Source organism: Dreissena polymorpha, chromosome 10 (assembly GCF_020536995.1).
Source record: "Dreissena polymorpha isolate Duluth1 chromosome 10, UMN_Dpol_1.0, whole genome shotgun sequence".
Taxonomy (NCBI): Eukaryota; Metazoa; Mollusca; class Bivalvia; order Myida; family Dreissenidae; genus Dreissena; species Dreissena polymorpha.
The window spans coordinates 2,876,061-2,897,750 of record NC_068364.1 but is presented as its reverse complement, the minus strand read 5'-3'; the positions used below and the strand labels follow the sequence as shown (position 1 = coordinate 2,897,750).

General features: G+C 35.2%; 1 protein-coding gene across 1 annotated transcript; it reads left to right on the top strand.

Moving 5' to 3' along the window:
• Positions 1-1,342: 1,342 nt before the first annotated feature.
• On the top strand, positions 1,343-17,429 carry LOC127848831 (uncharacterized). The gene is made up of 14 exons (XM_052381485.1): positions 1,343-1,433; positions 5,283-5,415; positions 6,663-6,861; positions 8,872-9,081; positions 9,320-9,406; positions 9,878-9,937; positions 10,230-10,252; positions 13,126-13,213; positions 14,143-14,220; positions 14,652-14,774; positions 15,197-15,409; positions 16,116-16,289; positions 16,521-16,622; positions 16,777-17,429. Exons 2-14 carry the CDS (start codon positions 5,339-5,341, stop codon positions 16,954-16,956), a joined length of 1,614 nt encoding a protein of 537 aa, XP_052237445.1. The 5' UTR covers positions 1,343-1,433; positions 5,283-5,338; the 3' UTR covers positions 16,957-17,429.
• The last annotated feature ends 4,261 nt before the right edge of the window (positions 17,430-21,690 follow it).

The following is a 21,690-nucleotide window of genomic DNA, read 5'->3' as shown; positions in this document are numbered from 1 at the left end:
TATTTAAAAACTGAACGTTGTTAAACTTGTTTGGAAAATCCAGGTTCGGATTGTATTTGAATTCGGCCGTTTGTTTGTTGTCGTGTTGTATTTTGAGTTTTTAAACTTCCCCAGGGTTCGTGGAACGATGTCCTTTGCCGGGAAGCCTTTTGTTTATTCTGTTTCAGGTGAAGAACATTTCTGGTGTCTAGTCAATATAAATTGCCGCCTTAGAGTCTTTTGATGATTTTTGCTTTGGCAGACTTTTGGCGTCAATAGTCCACTCTATCTTTTTAATAGCGAGAGTTCCGACACGAATTTCGGTCGCATCATTCCTGAATTTAAATACACACATATAATATTTGTGACTATTATGAAAGAACGTTGCCTAAATAGTATTTATTGAGCAAAATATATCGAAATTTACCTGTTAATAAACTATATTTCGAGTTTGTTTCATCCAATATAAATCCTTGTATAGTAAAAGGTTCATGTTATCTCCCTTGAACTGGAGGTTAAATTCAACTATGTTTGTAACTGAGTTCGAACACAAAAATTAAGTGTGCAATATGCGCAAAACAGTACAGGGTTTTTTTTGGCCCGATTTTATAGCCGAAATTCGGCTATGTTCCCAATCCCAAAAAGTATACTTTTTTCCCAAAATGTGGAAAAAATTTCCCAATTTCCAAAAAAAAAAAAAAAAAAAATTATTTTTTTTTAGAAAGAAGTCTTATGTGTATTTTATCTCAATTTTAATTCAATTACATCTAATAAAGTATTATATGATTTTTTCTCTTAATTTGAATGATTATAAAGAGTTAAATCAAATTTAGTATTTCCCTAATCAGTGGACTTTTCGTGTGGAAAAAAAGGCTAATGAATTTATTTTCCCAATTTCATGCAAATACCGATAAAATTCCCAATTCCAAAGCCATGGGCTATCTTCCCAAAAAGTGGAGAAAAAACCCTGCAGTAAGAAATGAAATTGAAAATAGTAAGAAGATGAAGCAAAAAAAGAATTATAACTATTATAACTCAAAATATTAGAATCGACAGTAACAAAATACCCCAAAAGTAAAAGGTACGAAATAGCTATGGTACAAAATAACAACAACAACAACAATGCTAAAATGGCTGCCTTTGAGAAAATGATCGCTCCATGTCTTTGATTTTAAATGTAATACAGGTAATTTTTGTGATCTAAGTTCATATTTGTCAAACAAAAGGTAGATTTCAGATATATACAATTGTAAATACTGTAATTCCCATAATAATATTGTATTTATTTTTCGTTATGGTTTTTACAGACCGGAGTTTCAGCGTTCAGATTTATTCTGAACGCGAATTATTTCAGCTAGTCTGGTGTCGTGTTCTTATTGCCGTGGATTCCAATGTCCATCGTTTGAAGTCTGCGTGTCCTCCAAATGCAAGGATTGACTTTCTGCCCGTATCTGGTGAATAATTTTTAACTGTTTATAGTTGAGTGTGAGACCCAACATGTTTCTGTGGCATGCTGCTTTATATTACCCCTTTTACTGTCTTATATAGTCAATATAAATTGAATCCGGGTCCGTTCGCCCTAATTTCTGTTTGCCCTAAATCCTGTTCGCCCTAAATCCTGTTCGCCCTGGGTCCGTTCGCCCTAAATTTTATTATCAAAGCAGGGAAGCAATAAATATAACGAAATTTGTTATCTTTTAAACATTTTAATATATAAATGGCAACTTAAGCTACAAACTTGCCAGCATGTGTGGAAAATCAAGACGGTGCTCTTTAACGTGCAAGCGTGTTTGTAACAAAGCCGTCAAAGGCCAGTAATTTTCTCTAAGTGTGAATTTTATTAATTAATGAAAACTTTATGTTACACCTTTATTGCCCGGGCATGAGGCTGTTCCTTGATACGCTGTTTGACCTATAACAAAACATAAATACGATAATCCTTTACAGGGAATTATGCATGTGCGTAAAGTGTCGTCCCAGATTAGCCTGTGCAGTTAACTTAACTGGAGACATCATTTAAACGAAAAATTCCATAAAAGCTGAAATTGTCGTCCCATGTTTTAATGAATAATTTTAATATGTTAAAACATTACGTTTCATTTACAATAACGTACAATGGTGGAAGACTTCGCTCGAAGAGGAAGCTTCGGGTCAGCTGGGTGCACGTGCGCATTGGAGCATAGACGGAAGTCACTGCCTTTCTGTAGATCTGTTCCGTGACAACGCATTTTTTTACTTCGCACGCTACGCCGCCAGAATGTGGAACTCTTGTTAGCATTCTGGAAATATGTCTATTATCTTACATGGCAATCAAGTATAATATAGTTAAGCTCATTTTATGAAATTCATAATCATTAATGAAGCGTTCTCGTAAATTGAGTTGCCCCTCGATTGTTGGCCAGTGTTGGTGAGTGCTCTTTCATCTTCATCCGCATCGGTGTCGGTGATTTCTGGCCAGTTTCTTTCCTCACACTGTTTGCATATGAAATGCAAACCATCATTCCGTTGGGCCTGATGATAGGCCTCATTGCGGAAGAGAAACCTATCACCGAAGACGTCATTTATCATATATATCGGTCTTTTTGGTTTGCTTATACAATGAATGGCCTTTTTAATTGAAAAGGCGGACGAAATCGACTAAGGTTATAATATAAATTGACATTTTATCTCTCCGTTTGGAGACCGTTTACATAATTTACGAAATTGGCCTTTAAGTTGCGCTGCTTACCATTTTAATATTTATATAATTAAATAATAATAATCTTATACCTTAATGTATTTATTATAATTGAACATTTTCTTTGAGGCCAATTTCTACACAATTTAAAATATACTGCTCTGTTTCATTTACATAATTTATGTTTATTTACTTAATCATACGCTAATAATCATATTAAAGATAATTTCTAAAAAATATAATAATAACAGTTCTGTTTTATAAACATGATTTATGCATGCATCAATATTTAGTATACTCTTTAGGATAATAGTTTCAACTTAATAATCATATTCTACATAACTAATTTCTATATGATTTAGTAATTGTTCTCAATGTTAACTAAATTAGGTTAAAACGACACTCAATCAATCAATTAACACAGACCATTATCTCTTTAATCTCTTAATTAATCGGCAACGATCAATAAAGGCCAGTTGCTACTTCACACAGCGCAATACACGCGAGAATTATTGGAAATTGATCAGTTTAGTAAATTGAATATTGATGATGTTTTTATTGAGATTTAATGATGTTTATATGAATTTTCAATTTATTTGCCTATGCAGGGATCGACAAGATTACAAAAATATAGATAATCCGACAGACGGTGGTTATATATTGCTGAATGAAAGAACCATAAACAACGCAAGAAGTTACACTCAAAATCTCATAATCTTAATGATTATAATACACATATTAATGTACAAATAATTTATAAATTTAATATATACAGCTTATATATAAAATAATAAATGATGCACTTTATATTGTGTACATTGTGTTCATACCCCGATATGGAAATGATAATATAGGGCGAACGAACCCAGGGCGAACGTGTAACTAGGGCGAACGGACCCGATACCATATAAATTGCCGCCATAGTCTTTTGATGATTTTTGCGTTGGCATAATTATTTTAGCTACTGTCTTATACTGCAGTGGGGACGATTGAACTTTACCGGTATGCAACACTTAACATCAAACAGCGTTCCCTAACCCTTAACACCTAACACATAACAACTTACGCAACACCTTATTATCCTTTTATCCTATATATTTCTTTAGTATCGGGGGCTACCGCCCCCAAACCCCGCTTTGTCGATGGTTGTAAACAACTGCATATTGGTAAAGTTCAATCTAGCCCTGCAGTGTTTGTTGCTGCCTTTGGAAAAAAGGTTGCTAATTTTAATATTTATTTGAAGCTTTGTGTACCAAATAATTGTTTTTATGCCCCCGGTAGGGTGGCATATAGCAGTTGAACTGTCAGTCTGTCCGTCCGTCCAAACACTTTAATGGTCATAACTTTTTCAATATTTAACATAGCACGGTGATATTTTGCATGCATGTGCATCTCATTGAGCTGCACATTTTGAGTGGTGAAAGGTGAAGGTCAAGGTCATCCTTCAAGGTCAAATGTCTAATATATGGCATCTGTCCATCCGTCCGAAAACTTTAACATTAGCCATAACTTTTTCACTATTGATGATAGCAATTTGATATTTGGCATGTATGTGTATCTCCTGAAGCTGAACATTTTCAGTGGTGAAAGGTGAAGGTCAAATGTCTAATATATGGCGTCTGTCCGTCCATCCGAAAACTTTAACATTGGCCATAACTTGTTCACTATTGATGATAGCAACTTGATATTTGGCATGCATGGGTATCTCCTGGAGCTGAACATTTTGAGTGATGAAAGGTGAAGGTCAAGGTCATTCTTCAAGGTCAAATGTCAAATATTCCGTCCGTCCGAAAACTTTAACATTGGCCATAACTTTTTAAATATTGAAGATAGCAACTTGAAATTTTTTTCATGCATGTGTATCTCTTGGAGCTGAATATTTTGAGTGGTAAAAGGTGAAAATCAAGGTCATTCTTTAAGGTCAAATGTCAAATATTCCGTCCATCTGAAAATTTTAACATTGGCCATAACTTTTTAAATATTGAAGATAGCAACTTGATATTTGGCATGCATGTATATCTCATGGAGCTGCACATTTTGAGTGATGAAAGGTCAAGGTCATCCTTCAAGGTCAAAGGTCAAAATTTGCAATATTGAAGATAGCAACTAGATATTTGGCATGCATGTGTATCTCATGGAGCTTCACATCTTGAGTGGTGAAAGGTCAAGGTCATCCTTCAAGGTCAAAGTTTGAATACATGTAGATGGCTTCAAAGCGGTGCAATAGGGGGCATTGTGTTTCCAACAAACGCATCTTTTGTTTTTAAAGAAATGCTTAAAACTCCACTGAATACTGCTTTAATACCCAAAAAGATATTTTACCCTAACAGTTTCATGGTATTTACATGTACACGTCATGTATATTATTACACTGATAAAACATGTATTATGGAATCAAGAAAAATACCCTTTCTGCTGTAACCAAAATGGGAAAAAAGATTGCAAATCCAGAAATTTGACACAACATAAAACAAGTGAGATAAATATTAACAAAGATAAGCTTGCTTGTCTCGAACATAGCGATGATGACTATTTTTCATAATATTCAATAACAAATGACAACTCAAGAAAAATTATTGCAAATGAAAAACCAATTCCAAATGGGAGATCTTATTTTACTATGCAGGTGCAAAGTATGTGTCTGACCGGAAGGGCTTTAGAAAGCTGCTGCATCAAGAGCTGATGTCAGGTTGTTACGACATATTGTACCTGCATCTTGGCTCTAACGATGTTTGCTGCAAGGATAGCGAATTCTACCGGTATGTTGAACAGTAATTTTTCAGTTTTAGTTTTTATTTAACCTATTTACCTTAGCTTTATTGCAGCGAACCCACTATGCTTATCGAGACACTCGAGTCTGTTCCTGGGAAGAACCAGAACTTGGTGTTTATGGAGAAGATAATGAGAACCTCCTAACTCCCTATCACTAGGCGGACACCACATCCACTACACCATTATGCTTTTACATTGGCCTGTATTATTGAATGTCCACACCAACCCCCTAACTAGAAACCCTGGATCCGCCACTGAACAGCTTAGCAGCATGAATAAAAATGAGCTTGATCAACTTAGTATCATTTTCTTATTAGATTCTTTTGGATTGGCATTTTAATGAAATAAAATAAGTTAGTTTCTCAAATATTTTTGTAGTTCTACTGTTGTTTGTAACTTTTTATGCCCCGGTAGGGTGGCACATAGAAGTTGAACTGTCAGTCAGTATGTGTGTCAGTCTGTCCATCCGTCGGGAAAAAAACTTCAACGTTGGCCATAACTTTTGCATTATTGGAGATATAACTTGATATTTGGCATGCGTGTGTACCTCATGGAGCTGAACATTTTGAGTGGTGAAAGGTCAAGGTCATCCTTCAAGGTCAAATGTCAAATATATGGCGTCTGTCCGTCCGAAAACTTTAACATTGGCCATAACTTTTTCAATATTGAAGATAGCAACTTGATATTTGGTGTGCACGTGTATCTCATGAAGCTGCACATTTTGAGTGGTGGAAGTTCAAGGTCATCCTTCAAGGTCAAAGGTAAAAAAAAATAATACAAAGCGGCGCAATAGGGGGCATTGTGTTTCTGACGAACACATCTCTTGTTAATAATTGTCTGTGATGGGAAGATAATACAATGAGCAACTAATACCATTACCTTATTATTCCTCGCCATAGGAGGAGGGATATTGTTTTGGGGTTGTCTGTCCGTCCGTCTTACCATCTGTCCGTCCAGCACTTTTGTGTCCGGAGCCATATCTTGGAAGTGCTTTGGCGGATTTCATTGAAACTTGGTATGAGTATATATATGGATAAGAGGATGATGCACGCCAAATGGCATCGTACACCATCTGTTAATAGCAGAGTTATGGCCATTTGTTTCTTAAAAAATGCTTCTTTAGTGTCAAATATAACACTTTTGTGTCCAGAAGCATATTGGCAGGGTATATCAATTCAATGAATTTGCTTGTTATTTTTAGTTGTGTGACAGAGATTCTTGATGTTGTATTCAGTGTGTGCACTGAAATACACCTGGTGCTTTGCGAGATTCTTCCACGTGATTTTGATGTGAGAATGTTTCCCCGATGGCCACTCTCAGGGGCACAGTTGAGGAACTACTGCCAGTGGATAAGGAGCGCAAACAGCATGCTGTGGGAACTGAGTCACCATGTGCCTTCTGTGAGATACATGGACTATGGAGCAACTAAACAGGTATAGGGAAAGATTTAGAGTGAAATAGGAAGTTTCTCAGCAACTGTTGCATGGAATTTCATCATCATGAAACTTAAAATAAGTATATGCATCATTATACTGCGGTGGACCAATCCCAAATTCTGTTCAGACATCCTTCTTTGCTCAAGAGATATGCCCCCTTAATTGGTGAAAATTGACTCATTGAGCAGTTTTGTTGCAATTACTGGTTTCTTAATAACTTTTACATGAAATATCATGAATTTTAAAATAGATGTATTACTTTGTGGTGGTACACTTGCACGTTTTGTTGGTTTCAGCTCTAGACGTAAAGCCCCATAATTAAAGATATCTATCTGTGCTGTAATATGGAAGTTAATGAAATTAAAAAATAAACATGTATTATCATTTTTTAGCTCATCTATTTTTTGAAAAAAAAAAATGAGCTATTGTCATCACCTTGGCGTCGGCGTCCGGTTAAGTTTTGCGTTTAGGTCCACTTTTCTCAGAAAGTATCAATGCTATTGCATTCAAACTTGGTACACTTACTTACTATCATGAGGGGACTGGGCAGGCAAAGTTAGATAACTCTGGCGTGCATTTTGACAGAATTATGTGCCCTTTTTATACTTAGAAAATTGAAAATTTTGGTTAAGTTTTGTGTTTAGGTCCATTTTATTCCTTAAGTATCAAAGCTATTGCTTTCATACTTGCAACACTTACTAACTATCACAAGGGGACTGTGCAGGCAAAGTTATGTAACTCTGACTGGCATTTTGACAGAATTATGTGCCCTTTTTATACTTAGAAAATTGAAAATTTGGTTATGTTTTGTGTTTAGGTCCACTTTATTCCTACAGTATCAAAGATATTGCTTTCATACTTGCAACACTTATTAACTATCATAAGGGGACTGTGCAGGCAAAGTTATGTAACTCTGATTGGCATTTGGATGGAATTATGGGCCCTTTATAGAATTTAGAAAATTGAAAGTTTGGTTAAGTTTTGTGTTTTGGTCCACTTTACCCCTAAAGTATCATAGATATCGCTTTCATGCTTGGAACACTCGCAAACTATCATAAGGGTACAGTAAAAGGACAAGTTGCATAACTCTGGATGACATTTTTACGGAATTATGGCCCTTTTTTGACTTAGTAACTTTGAATATATGGTTAAATTTTGTGTTTCGATCCACTTTACTTCTTAAGTATCAAGGCTATTGCTTTCAAACTTCAAATACTTTCATGCTATCATGAGGTTACTGTACCTGGCAAGTTGAATTTTACCTTGACCTTTGAATGACCTTGACTCTCAAGGTCAAATTATTAAATTTTGCTAAAATTGCCATAACTTCTTTATTTATGATTAGATTTGATTGATACTTTGACAAAACTCTTACCTGACATACCACAATAGACTCCACCTAAACCATCGCCCGTGCCTCCCCCCCCCCCCTATTTTTTTTTTTTTTTTTTTTTTTTTTTTTTAAGATCATATCACAAATGACCAAATGACTCACACTATACCCCCCATTTTTTTTTATGAAACGGTTAAAAAACACAAATATTTATTTTTAATATTTTATGTTTGAAATACCGTCCAACCATGGCACCCAAGAATCCCCCCCCCCACCCCCCCCCCCCCACCCCCACCCCCTGATTTTTTTTTCCTTTTTTTTCGCATTTTTGGAAGAAAATGTAATAAATGTCCACACCCCCACACAATGCACCCCTCTTCACTCCACCCCTCCCTCCTTTGTGATTGAAAATGAGAGTCCCTTCACCTTTAAAAAGAAAATAGATGAGCGGTCTGCACCCGCAAGGCGGTGCTCTTGTTTAGTAGTTCTTGCATAAGTTTGGTCAGGATGATCATTTTGGTCAGTTCAGAGTTGTACACTCTAATTGATTGAAACTAAAATATTTTTTCATTCGTTGAGGGAAACCAGTTCATTGAATTTGCTGCTTTAATATCTTAGTTATGTTTAAAACAAATTGGTACGGTAACTATCTATAATCAAAATTTAATTTTAAGAAGTCCCTGTACTTGTCCCATGATGGACTACATCTGAGCGCTGAAGGGGCTAGGAGGTGTTTAGCATCCATACAGGACGACCTGCCAAACCAGCTGTGTGTGGAGGCTGCTGTTCAAGATCCTACAGAATGGCCAGCTCTCTCAGCCACGGAAGTACCGGTTCAGGAGCATGACAGCACCATAGCACTCTTTTCGGATATTGTGCCGACTGTGAGTTTAGTGCTACAACAAAGTGGACTGCATTTATGAGCCATAAGCAAATGTGATTTATGCACAAAACTGCAATTCCGCGTCAGGCTAAAACCTTAACATAGGATCTAAAATCAAAGCGCTTCCACCTACAAATATTCATAACAATTTGATTTTGCTGTAATGTTCATATTTTTGAATAAAATAAGCCGTTTTTAAAAAAAGTATAATACCTGTATTATGGTTAAATAAATTGTAGGGAGCTCAACCAGAGATTCAAGACAAGGTGGATGCAAGTGAAGTACCAGTTCCTAGGGACATTAAGCCTCAGACACATAAAATAAAGGTAACTTTTCTATGCATTTAATCGTACAGATATTTCATCATTCTTAATTAACATTTATAAAGTGATTGCAATCCAGTATTGATTGCTCATATGGCTTGTTACAGCCTATAAATTAATGTTATGTCTAGAGCCGTTAAGCTGGGCACCCTGTCATGTCTTTTTTTAGCCTCGCCTTTTTGCCCCTGATCAGCACCATAATGCCCTTCATTATTGGTAGCTGTAAGGCAATAGTTGGACTGCAGGTCCTATACTTCTAAAGCAATGCCTTTAATCATCTAAGGCATTGTTTGTCATTAAGTGGTAAACATGAAAAGTTCAACAGATGTCTTTGTGTGAAAGCCAGACCACAGAGTTGATGTCATAACCATTCAGTTATATCAGAACATAACATTCTGTAATTGTATAAAAGATAAACTAGTTAGTTTATATAATTTTGTTTTCCATATTTTCACACACACAATTTATTCTCAGGTTGTCACAGCCAGAGCTAAGAGTTCTGCAACCAGAAGTGTCAAAAGATATGGAAAGAAGGTAAAAAATACCGTTAATTTCAGATAACCCTCACTGTTTCATTGTGGAAATGTCCTACTGGTTCTTAAAACTAGGTTTTTTTTGTTGAAAAAAACCCCACAACCAAACCTATTTTGAAAGTAAAATATAAGTAAAAGACCATATTAGTGTTATTATTTTTAGGACATATTTCCTTTCTGTTGTCTTCTGCATATTATTATATAATTGTTGTTATTTTTCAAAATGGTCAACTTTGGTAGATGAGGTTTTGCACTTATGCCATGCCTGTACATGCATGTGTAAATTGTTGTAGTTGGCAAAGAAATGCCACACAAGGTATATAAAGCTTGTTTGGTGCATTTGTTATTGTTGACAATTTTGTTTGCATGTACATGCATGTGTTAATTGTTTCAGTTGGCAAAGAAATGCCACAATGTTTTATGTGCTTCCACCTATAACTTTGAAACTTCATATGTAGCTGCACCTTGATGAGTTATACATGCCACACCCTTTTTTGTGTCACTAGGTCAAAGGTCAAGATCACTGTGAACTCTTAAAAAGAAGAAACTGCACCCGCAGCCGAGCGTTGGCACCTGCTATGCGGTGCTCTTGTTTTTATTCATCATCATGTTACTGGTAGTGAAATCTGTGTGAAATAAATAGCCATAAAATACCGATAGGGAAAGCACAGTAAATAAATGCAGATTTATACATGTTATCAAGGAATAGGAAGCTTGTTAGGTGCATTTTGTTTTGTTGTTTTTGCTTTCGTTGAAAAAATCTATTTGTTAACATTTACATGTATTATATCCTTTAAGTCATTAATTTCTGGCACATTGTTTTATGACGCCGAAGGAGGGCATATAGTGATCGGACTGTCTGTCTGTCTGTCACGCTTTACGTATAGGTTTCAAAAATGCTCATAACTTCTATGTCACTTCAGATAGCAGGGTTCGCACAGGGCTTGAAAAGTGCTTGAAAACGAGTCCTAGGCTTGAAAAGCCCTTGAACAAAGGTTGGCCTTGAAAAAGTGCTTGAAAAAGTGCTTGAAAAGTGCTTATTTCATGTAAAAAAAGCCTTGAAAATGTTTATTTCTGCTCAAAATTACATGTACTATCATCGCTTTAATTATAATCTTAAATCGTTCTTAAGGGAAATATTACGAAAATTATCATAAATTCCTTCGCGCAAAAAGTTGAGTACGAAATATATAAGTTTCGTACACTATTGAGTACGAAACGTTATGTGTACACGTCACAGATTATGTGTACTACGTCAGAGGTTCTCCATTGTGATCAATTTTCGCGAGTGAAAACGCAGCAATGGGGAAGTGTCATTTCAAACCAGGATGGTTAACTTAATATTCCTGGGTACAGAAAACAAATGACATTCAAAAAGCACATTGTCGAGTCTGTATGAAGACCGTTGATGTCAGGGGATGGGGGAAAGCGCTTTGAAAAGCCACGAGAAAGGGGAAACCCACAAAGAAAACATGAAATTAAGAAGCAATGTGTTTGTTTGTAATAACTTTAAAAAGTAAATACATACAGTCAGTACACCAGTTTAGAATCGCCCGGCAAAAACGTTTATTCGTTTTACCACAATATTTTTTTCGGGATTTAGTGTCAATGTGAGAAGATGTAAAAATTAAGGGTAATATTTATTTTGTATGCTAACAGGTTAGGTCAGACGGCATATGCAGTTTTTTGTCATAAATAGCCAATTAAAGTTCAACCTTAGGAAAATTATTAAAAAATCATTCAGCTTACAGAATTAGTATTTCAAAACATTGTCATAGCATTTGTTTTCAATCAGCAAAAAACTTATTTGAAAATAATAAAGCCTTCTATATCCATATGCACATTTCAAAACATAACTCATTCAATCAGTTCCGGTTAACTTTTTGCTGCATTTTTCCACCCTGTAAGCTATTTACAAAAGATTTCTTGCTAAAACTTTGTTAATTTATTCCTTTACCTAATGTATACCTTAGACACTTATCATTTTGTTTTTATTGGGGCATTATGGAAAATTAAATACAAATTAATCGGAACTGCTGATTATCGGGAACTGGTTGACAAACTGTATGTGAGACTCATTGAGTTAAGGATGGATAACATGTATGTAATAACTAGAAATAACATGTATGAGTTATTGTGGAATAAGTTGAATTTGTTTGAGCAAATAAATGATATTTACTGTGTTAAACTTGCTTGAAAATGCACTTTTTTAAGGAAACTAACCTACGGTTCTCGGCCTTGAAAATGAAAATTTGGCCTTGAAAAGTGCTTGAATTTAGGTTTGAGAATTCTGTTTGAACCATGGATAGCAACTTCATATTTGGCATGCATGTGTATATGGACAAAGCCTTTCCATGCGCACACAAATTTTGACCCCTGTGACTTTGACCTTGAACTTAGGGTCTGCGTTTAGGTTTCAAAATCTGTGTTTAGGTTTCGAAAAAAGCTCATAACTTCTATCATGCGTTTATAGGGGGCATAAGTCATCCTATGGTGACAGCTGTTGTTTACCTATATGTACATAAATGTAATGCATTCTTAACTAGTTACATAAAAATCACCTTTCTTAATGGAATTACATACAACATAAACATATAGCAACATAAGGCACTCATTGTTGCTTTATTTGTAGACACACGAACAATATTTATTAGCGAGGCTGTTTTCGGAGAAAACCCGAGGTATTGTCATAGCCTGCTCGTCGTCCGCCGGCGTCGTGCTAAAACCTTATCATTGGCTCTAAAATCAAAGTGCTTCCACCTTCAACTTTGAAACTTCATATGCACCTTGATGAGTTCTACACACCACACCAATTTTGGGTCACTAGGTAAAAGGTCTAGGTCACTATGACCTTTAAAAAAAAAATCTGACAAGCTTTCGCAGCCGAGCGTGGCACCCGTTATGCGGTGCTCTTGTTCATATTAAAACTTGCTGCATGAATGCTATTACTGCAGTAACTCTCTTGTTAGTTTCATGTCAAATAGGTTTAATCGTTTTGTTACTTTTATATTGACGGTCATTGGAATTAGTGGTCGTCCAATATTGTCCAGGAAAACAAAAAAATAGTTCAGACATAGTTTCCCTTTTTTACTGGATGGCAATTTTTAGCCTGAATGAATATTAATTTTACATGATTGTGCATTCACAGACACTGCATTAATGATCCTGTTTTTTCGCCATGCATTAAAGGTCATGCTGCAGTGGATTTGTTTACCTTGACATTACTGAAGATGTGGCTGTTTTCCTGCCTGCATACAAGTTGAATGGCTTATGCTTGGTACTAATTTTATGACAATATGCTCCATACTTTTTAACACTTTCCATCTTGACAAGTTACATAAATATTTCTTTCATAGGTATTTTCATTACTTTGATTTTAATATAAATCGGCAGAATGTGTGTTTGATCCATCTGTGTCCTATTTTTAACCAGGTTTTCCAAAGGAAAAAACTGGTTATTAGATTGGCGAATGCGGGCTGGCGGGCGGGCGGAACAAGCTTGTCCGGGCCATAACTTTTTCGTTCATTGTGAGATTTTAAAATCATTTGGCAAATTTGTTAACCATCATTAGACGGTGTGTCGCGCGAAAAAATTACGTCAATATCTCCAAGGTCAAGGTCACACTTTGAGTTCAAAGGTAAAAAATAGACATAAATGACCTTGTCTGGGCTATAACTATATCATTCATTATGAGATTTTAATATCATTTGGCACATTTGTTCACCATCATGGGACGGTGTGTCGCACGAAAGAATCACGTCAATATCTCCAATGTCAAGGTCGCCACGACTAAAAATAGATTTATTTTAAAACAAACTTACAAAGGGGGTTAATTTTGTTTGTTCATTTCAAAAGTTCAGTTTGAGTTGCCTCCCTTTATCAGATATTTTTTCACAATGAAAACCTGGTTTTGTGACAATTTTGTCCCTTGTTATGTATCATAATATAGTAATTGGTTCAAGCATGAAAGACAATCATTGCCCTGTTTATATGACACTATATTTGTAGCATGCCAATTGATCTGATAGCATGGCACAATGCTATAAACAAATTTTATGTTTTCATTAAAAAGAATGAATTTAATGAAAGGGATGTATTCACATTATTTCAAATCATCTCCAAAGGTATGCGCTTTTCAAATTATATAACCGGTAGTAATTTGTAGCATTTGTACTGGTAATATGGACCGATAGCATAACTTTTCAGAAACGCATGAAGATGGAAGTCAAGACTGGTAAGATTAAAAGGGAGAAACCTACCATGACGAAAAAGAAGAACAAACTGGTAAATCAATGACAGAAAGTATTGTTCCTTGTCAGATAAACAAAACTTGTTCAAGAAGATCCTTTAAAACACACAATCATCCTTTCATGTATGGTCATTTAGATGTTCTACAAATACAGTAAAACCAAGCTTTAAAGACAACACAAAGGACCTTATAAAATTAGTCTAAATAGCTGGTATTCTTACAATTCAGGTATAATTGATTATCTCCAATAACCTGTTAAGCGGGGTTTTGGTGTATGTAAGTCTTCCATGTGCAAGCTTTTCAGGACCAGGCCTGGGCCTGTATTGAATTCATTATAATGTAAAGATGTTCTAAAGTATGAACCAATTGTGGTACATGTTTTTGTTTTGTTTCAATTTCAATGAGGTTTTCACAAATATTACTTAGATGCGATATTAGAATCCTCAGGCTGAGTGTTTTTTTTTAGGTCCCTTGCTACAATTGCCCAAACTGCATGGTGTGCTGTTCATCTGAAGATGCCCTGCTCGACCATTTTATAAGGAAGCAATCATCGTGGAAAGTTGATAGGCCTGACACACTTTACAATCAGGTTTTTAAATGGAACACATATTGTTGTATAGCTTTATGTTATGTCAATATACTCTATGATTTTGAATGAAAAAATATAATACTTTTTCTCCCCTAACAGTTTAACCTGAGGGGACTTATGGTTTGCACTCTGTGTGTCCGTCATTCTGTGAGTCTGTCACTTTTTCTGGATCCTGCGATAACTTTAAAAGTTCTTCATATTGTTTCTTGAAACACGGATATATGGCAATATGGACATTATGTACGTCATTTCATTTTGTTCCTACGTCAAAATTTCTGGTTGCTATGGCAACAAATATATATAATGAAAAAAAATCCAAAAAAATCTGATAATGGTGGAGCCTGTAGGGGACATACATTGCTTGGCAATAGTCTTGTTTGTCTAGTAAGTATTGTATTAAAGGAAGGGTTATTCTATTATAGGAAGATAAAATCAACGTGCCATCCAACATCCATTGCCACCGAGACACTGAAGAGACGCCCCAACAAGATGACAACGCCGCAAATGAAGATCAAGTCAATGTGCCATCCCACTTCTTGTTCCAACGAGACACTGACGAGACGCCCCAACAAGATGTAGACACTTCAAAGCTTCTTCTTATTCTTTCAAATGACGTTGAACTTAACCCTGGACCGGTGAGATATTCCTGCCTTATAATAAACAATATTAGTGGGCAAGTTCCTTAAGCAGAGGAATTATAACCTTGTTAATGTTCTATATACACATGTGTATATATATATATATATATATATATATATATATATATATATATATATTATATTATATGTGTGGTTAGGGTAATTTGAGGAAGGTGCTTGTTTGAAATTATTATCTCATATATTGACCATTTTCTATTTGTATGCCCCAAGATCAAATGATCGGAGTATATTGTTTTTGGCCTGTCTGGTTGGCATTGTGTGTGTCTGTCTGTCCCAAAGCTTTAACCTTGGTCATAACTTTTGTAATAGTGAAGATAGCAACTTGATATTTGGCATGTATGTGTATCTCATGGAGCTGCACATTTTGAGTTTTGAAAGGTCAGGGTCATCCTTCAAGGTCAAATGTCTTTTTTTCTAAAATAGCTGCTGTGCGGCATAAAAGCACAGTAGGGGGCATTGGGTTTCACAAACACATCTCTTGTTTCCTCTGTAATTTAGGTAGTCAATTAATATAAAAAATGATGTTAATCCATTCTGATATTTGTTTTTATTTTCTCAAATACTACTAACATAGTAGTATATTTAAAAATAAAAAACCATATGATTGCTTGTTTTTATACTCATATATATCTTATATATTCAATAAGCAATTTAATAACAATACAAATGTTTACTTCCACAGACTTTCAGTTGCAAGTGGACATCATGCTTCAAGAAATTTATTAATTATGGTGAACTTAGTGCTCATATTATATGTCACATAGAGGGAACAAATAGAGGCCAATGGGAAGACTGCCATGAATGTTTTTCAGCTGTAAGAAGATTTGAGCTGCATCTTTTGAGACATTTGTATGATGTGGGTAATCATTTGTATATTTTCAGTATAAACTGTACAGATGTGTTAATCATTGTTAATTGGTGTTTTTTAACTGTTACGAGAAAAGAACTGGCAATGTATTGTGAAGTTGTTGCTTGTACATTTTTAAATGCATTTTTATGTAAAACATATTCATTCCAAAGAGATATTCCTTTAAGGCATGCCGTTTTAGTACTTTTGATTGCACTGCTCACATATTTGTGCCCACAGAACAGCGAGATATTCAAAACAATCGATGAATGGAAAAACACGCTACCTGATGGGAAGATCAATGAACAGACAACAGATCTGAATATGTGTCCGCTTCATCTGGTAAATTGTCTTGTTCATGTTATATAAAGCATTTTCATTTATCTCGAAATTTTATTTAATATCTAACAAGTCAATGTGTTTTTCATTTCCTACCATTATTACAGATGTTCAATTGTTTGTTTATCTCTAAGTGTCAACACTTTTGTTTGATTAGAACATACAGCTGATACTAACTGAGGTCACTGGGGTCAAGGTTAACAAGCACAATTTAGTGAGTCATGTCCTCCCACACTGCGCCGGACACACTCAACGCCAACGACAGCAGGATTTTTGTCCTCCCACACTGTACCTGAAATCCTTAACCTCACCATCAGCAGGACGTGGAGACGCGTAATCTGCGACACTTCGCTTAATAGCCTTAACACCACTGGAAGAAGGAGGTCGAGATGCAAGTCCTCCAACACTGCGCCTATAATACCTTTATCCCAACCATCAGCAGGAGCTTGGTATTTATTTCCTCCCACACTTAACCTATATACCATTAACCAACTTTTATGTTTTAAGATCCACTTTACTTCTAAAGAATCAATGCTATAGCTCTCAAACTTCAAATACTTTCTTACTATCATGTTGTTACTGTACCTGGAAAGTTGAATTTGACCTTGATATTTGAGTGACATTGGCTCTCAAGGTCAAATTAATAAATTTTGCTTAAATTGCGATAATTTCTTTATTTATGATCACATTTGATTCATACTTTGACAAAACAACACAAACTGCACAAGTAATGCGTATTGCTCAAAACTGTCTTGATTCTGAAGTTGTCATTGGCTTGCGGATAATTCCTGACACAAGCCGATAAAAGTGATTGACAAATGCAAACGCAAAAATATTACACACCTTACAATATGCAAAATTACTAACTTTAATTTAATAAATGAAAGTAAATTAATATCTTAAATTGTTGTCTGTTTTGTTTAACAATTCGCTTATGACAAAAAATATGTGTAAAAATTTGCGCGAGTTTCTTTGCTAGAAAATGCAACAATACTTTTCGAGTTGGAAAATTTATTTTTGAGGTAAACATGACCATAATTCTGACGATGTTGTGTCGATAAAAGCTGAAACAGAATATCCGGCATGCGCTGACTTAATTTCATGTTCGTTAAAATGTTTCACTCTAGTAAAAAATCATTTAGAGTTACGCAATGGTCAAAACTCTGACATACGTACGGACTGATGGCAGGGCTGACGCACAGACGGACAGTTGCAAAAATATATATGACCCCCCCCCCTCCCGTCTGCACCCACCATCCTTAACTAATATGAATTTTAAATGATTTCTGACCCAAACAGTTAGACATCTGCACTGTATAAATCTCAATGTATTGGTAATTAAACTCCTGGTAAAAGAGGATTACATGTTTCGTGAAATAATTACATACTCAGTCAAAAAATATGGAAAAGGTACCAAGATATGTTCTAAGTTGTATTTGATCACAAATGAAAGTCTTCGTATGAGATGGATTCGATAAATATCAACGGTACATACAAATACTATTGTTCCGAATTAATTTTATGTTACAAGAATATGTGACCTTCACCTATGACCTGTTGAATGCAATATCGAAAGGCGTCTCTCTTCTCTCCAAGTAACTAACCTACCAGTCTCTGCGAGAGTTCTCAGACCAACCCGATTTGTATCATCCCTATGATCTCTCAAAGATAAAAATTGTAATTTTAAATTGCAATCCAAGGGAAATAACAAATACATTCTAAAGTTCATGTAATAAAACTGTTATTCGTCCCGTAACATTGAAGTTGCTCCACTGTGTAAATAGGTTTCAGTTTTACGATGATCTCATAAATTAATATTGTTTGGACTTCGAAATTAAAAAAATAAACAACATCAAAACAAAATAGAGTACATATATTTATCTTATTTTAATCCTATAATGTTAACCTTTATGTAATACTCAAAGTTGTATTTTATTGTTTATTTTTATAAAATATTTCGCAATAAATGAAAGCATAGCGTTTGTCCCATGTGTCCAGGAGTGCAAATGTCAGGGATGCAATTTGTCCGGGTGAGTATCTGGCTGGCTCTTAGTGCATGCTGCACGACCTTTCTCGATTACATTTTTTGTCAGCGCGACGTACATGTATTATCTTTTATTAATTTCCGCGTAAGTGCATTGCTGTTTGCTTCTTCGGGTTCCACATACGAATCTAAAACACACATGTTTTGTCATGCATACGTCAGCAGTTACACGCTTGCACATGAGGCCGTGTTATTTCCATGTATATTTTATAATAACAAACGATTAAAAAACAATGAATTGCGGTTTAAAACCAAAAATAAAAGTATGTCCATATATACAGTAGCCAGTGGGCATCGAGACCAAAAGACACACACTTTTGTTTGTTTCGATGATGGTCAACCTGATGGTCTTTCTAAATAAATGAATGATTTATTGAATAAAATATAAAAAATAAAATAAAGATATAACAAATTAATGAATAAATGAATGAATAAACAACGACAGAACAAACGAACGAAAGAAAGAACTACGAACGAACAAACGCACGAATCAACGAAGCAACCAAACCCCGGAAGACATAAAACAACCACTACACCCCCCCCCCCCCCCTCCCCCGCCACAAGAAAAAACACGTCTGGGGTACATGCATGGCATAGATAGTGTGATACATAGATTCACCCGTTAAGTATTCGCGAGGGATATGTCTGTCTTTATTTAAACCCTCAAAAATATGATGGCGGATTTAGTAAAGGCTTGATGAAGGTGTTTACACCCGCAAAACCGTACGCTGTAAATAAAATAACAAGACGTGTCACGTTTCAAGGTAAGTCCAAATGTGTGAGACCTTGTTTATCTTTAGAACAGTCTTGAACGTTGCAGTTATGCGGTTAAGAGTTGGCAAAGGCAAATATTGGACGAAACTTTCCGTTTTGTGTGTGTGTGTTTTTGTTTAAAGGAAGTCTCTTCTTTGCGAAAAATCCAGTTTACGTGGAAAGTGTTGTCCCAGATTAGCCTGCGCAGTCCGCAGACACTTAACGCACTTGCATTAAGGCCCGTTTTCCCAAAGCGCGGCTCATTTCTAAAATAGGATTTTTTAAACAGCTTGGTCGAATCTATTATAATATGTGTCTAAATTGCTGTTGGTGTTGTTTTTTTTCTATCCGACCCTACACTTTGCAATGCCCGATTGACATATTGATCATGTTTTTTTGCACTCTTTCATATTCGCATTTTAAACTTTCACAAATAATGAACGAATCTTGCAAGAATATTGCGAAACATTATTTCGTGGATGATTCTTATTAAATTTGTATATTACTTCTGTATAGTTTAAAGTATATAAAAACATTTGTAGTACTAAGGACTCTATATTTTTGAAATCTTAGTGAAAATATGTTTGTTTGACCTTACGGTGTTAACAAATACCAGGGTATTTCTACCTGATTTTTTGAAAATAACAGATATTTGTCTTACGTTAATACTTGAAACAAATGCGGGACAATCAAGTTTCACAAAAAGCGTATTCACGACCAAAATTTATTAAGCATGTACCTTTAAACAAAGTTGAGTTGAGTTCACCTTCAAAATGCGGATGAAACCCTCCAGCAAAAACAGTTAATATTAATATATACAAGTTATAATTTATAACAAATAAGCTGCGTCACGACCAATATCGATCACTTTCTTTGCCTAAAGTATTTGAAGACTTAAATGGACTTGTTCACAGAACTTCGTATTTTAGAAAAATGTCATAAAATATGCTTACTAATAAATCTTTAACGTTTTTATAGTCTTTACTAATTAAAAGACGAGAAAAAAGTTTAATTCAAAAAATGGCTCTCGGGGATTCGAACCATTGAAAGTGAAAGCTACTACGCTGCCACAGCGAATTATAAACACTGTGTTAGTACTACTGAATTTTCTTTATGATCGAGGAAAAGCGTGACAAACACTGTATTAGTTTACCGATTTGGATGATTATCAAAACGTGTACCGATATTTTTTTTCGCTCGTAGTCAGGAATGAAATTTCGCTTGTTAACACATACTGTTGATCAACAAATTATGTTTTAATCTATAGAAATCGTTTTGAAAATCGTCATTTTACCAAACTATGAACAAGTTGTTTTTTTAACTTGTTATTTAAATCATTTCAAAATGTTTTAGATTACCCGACCCCGAAATATAGAAGACGTACCTATCCTATGTTTTGACGTTGTTCGTGAAAAAAAACAAATTACATTTTCTTGTTGGCCTGATTAAAAATGTTATCTATGTATGCCATGATTTTGTGCAGGCATGTAAACAACCTACGCCTAATCTATATCGCAACGTGGCCATATTCCAACGCAAAGCGTGGAATGGAAATAATATTGAGCACATATGTGTGTTGAACATTTCTGTCAACGCATTAAGCTTATTAATTGCGGACCATTTGAACAATTAAAATTTTTATGAAAAATAAACAGTCTATGACGTAAAAATATGTATGTGTAACCGAACCTAAATAGAAAACACAACACTTCTGCTTTAAAAAAGGGAGCCAAATGGACCATATGGATACAATAAAAAAAATAATTAATTTTACGAATTATATATTTTGCAACTCAACGAACATTCAATTAATTAGTTGCGGCCTATTCAGATCTTAAAATAAGAAAGCGATTGGAAAAAAAAGTACAATCATAAGCGTGTTGCGCTATAAGCGACGCGACTGTATCATCACTTAACCACACTCGTCAATCATTTTAAATAAATGTAAAATATATTTCGCAATAAATTGTAAAAACATAACGTAGCAAATGTCAAGGATGGCATACGTCCGGGACTGTATCGGCAAGGTTCTCGGTATGTACTGCACGACCTGTGCATTGTACAGCTTGTCGGCGCGGCACTCGTGTATATATCCGGTTCCGCGTACCTTTCCTGAAATACAGGTGTTGTGTCAATCATAAGTCAAACGTTACACGCATTTACATATTGTAGTGTTAATTCTATGTAGTTCTTTTAATATCAAATGACAAGAAACAATCGACTGCAGTGTCTGTGGTATTAAACCACTGATAAAAAGGATGCAAATACAGTTGC

Excerpts from the sequence above, each read along its gene's own strand:
- LOC127848831 (XM_052381485.1), top strand. The coding sequence starts at position 5,339 with ATGTCAGGTTGTTACGACATATTGTACCTGCATCTTGGCTCTAACGAT. Across the intron at positions 13,214-14,142 it reads AGTTGAATGGCTTATGCTTG|AAACGCATGAAGATGGAAGT; the intron begins GTACTAATTTTA and ends ATAACTTTTCAG. Across the intron at positions 16,623-16,776 it reads ATATGTGTCCGCTTCATCTG|AACATACAGCTGATACTAAC; the intron begins GTAAATTGTCTT and ends TTGTTTGATTAG.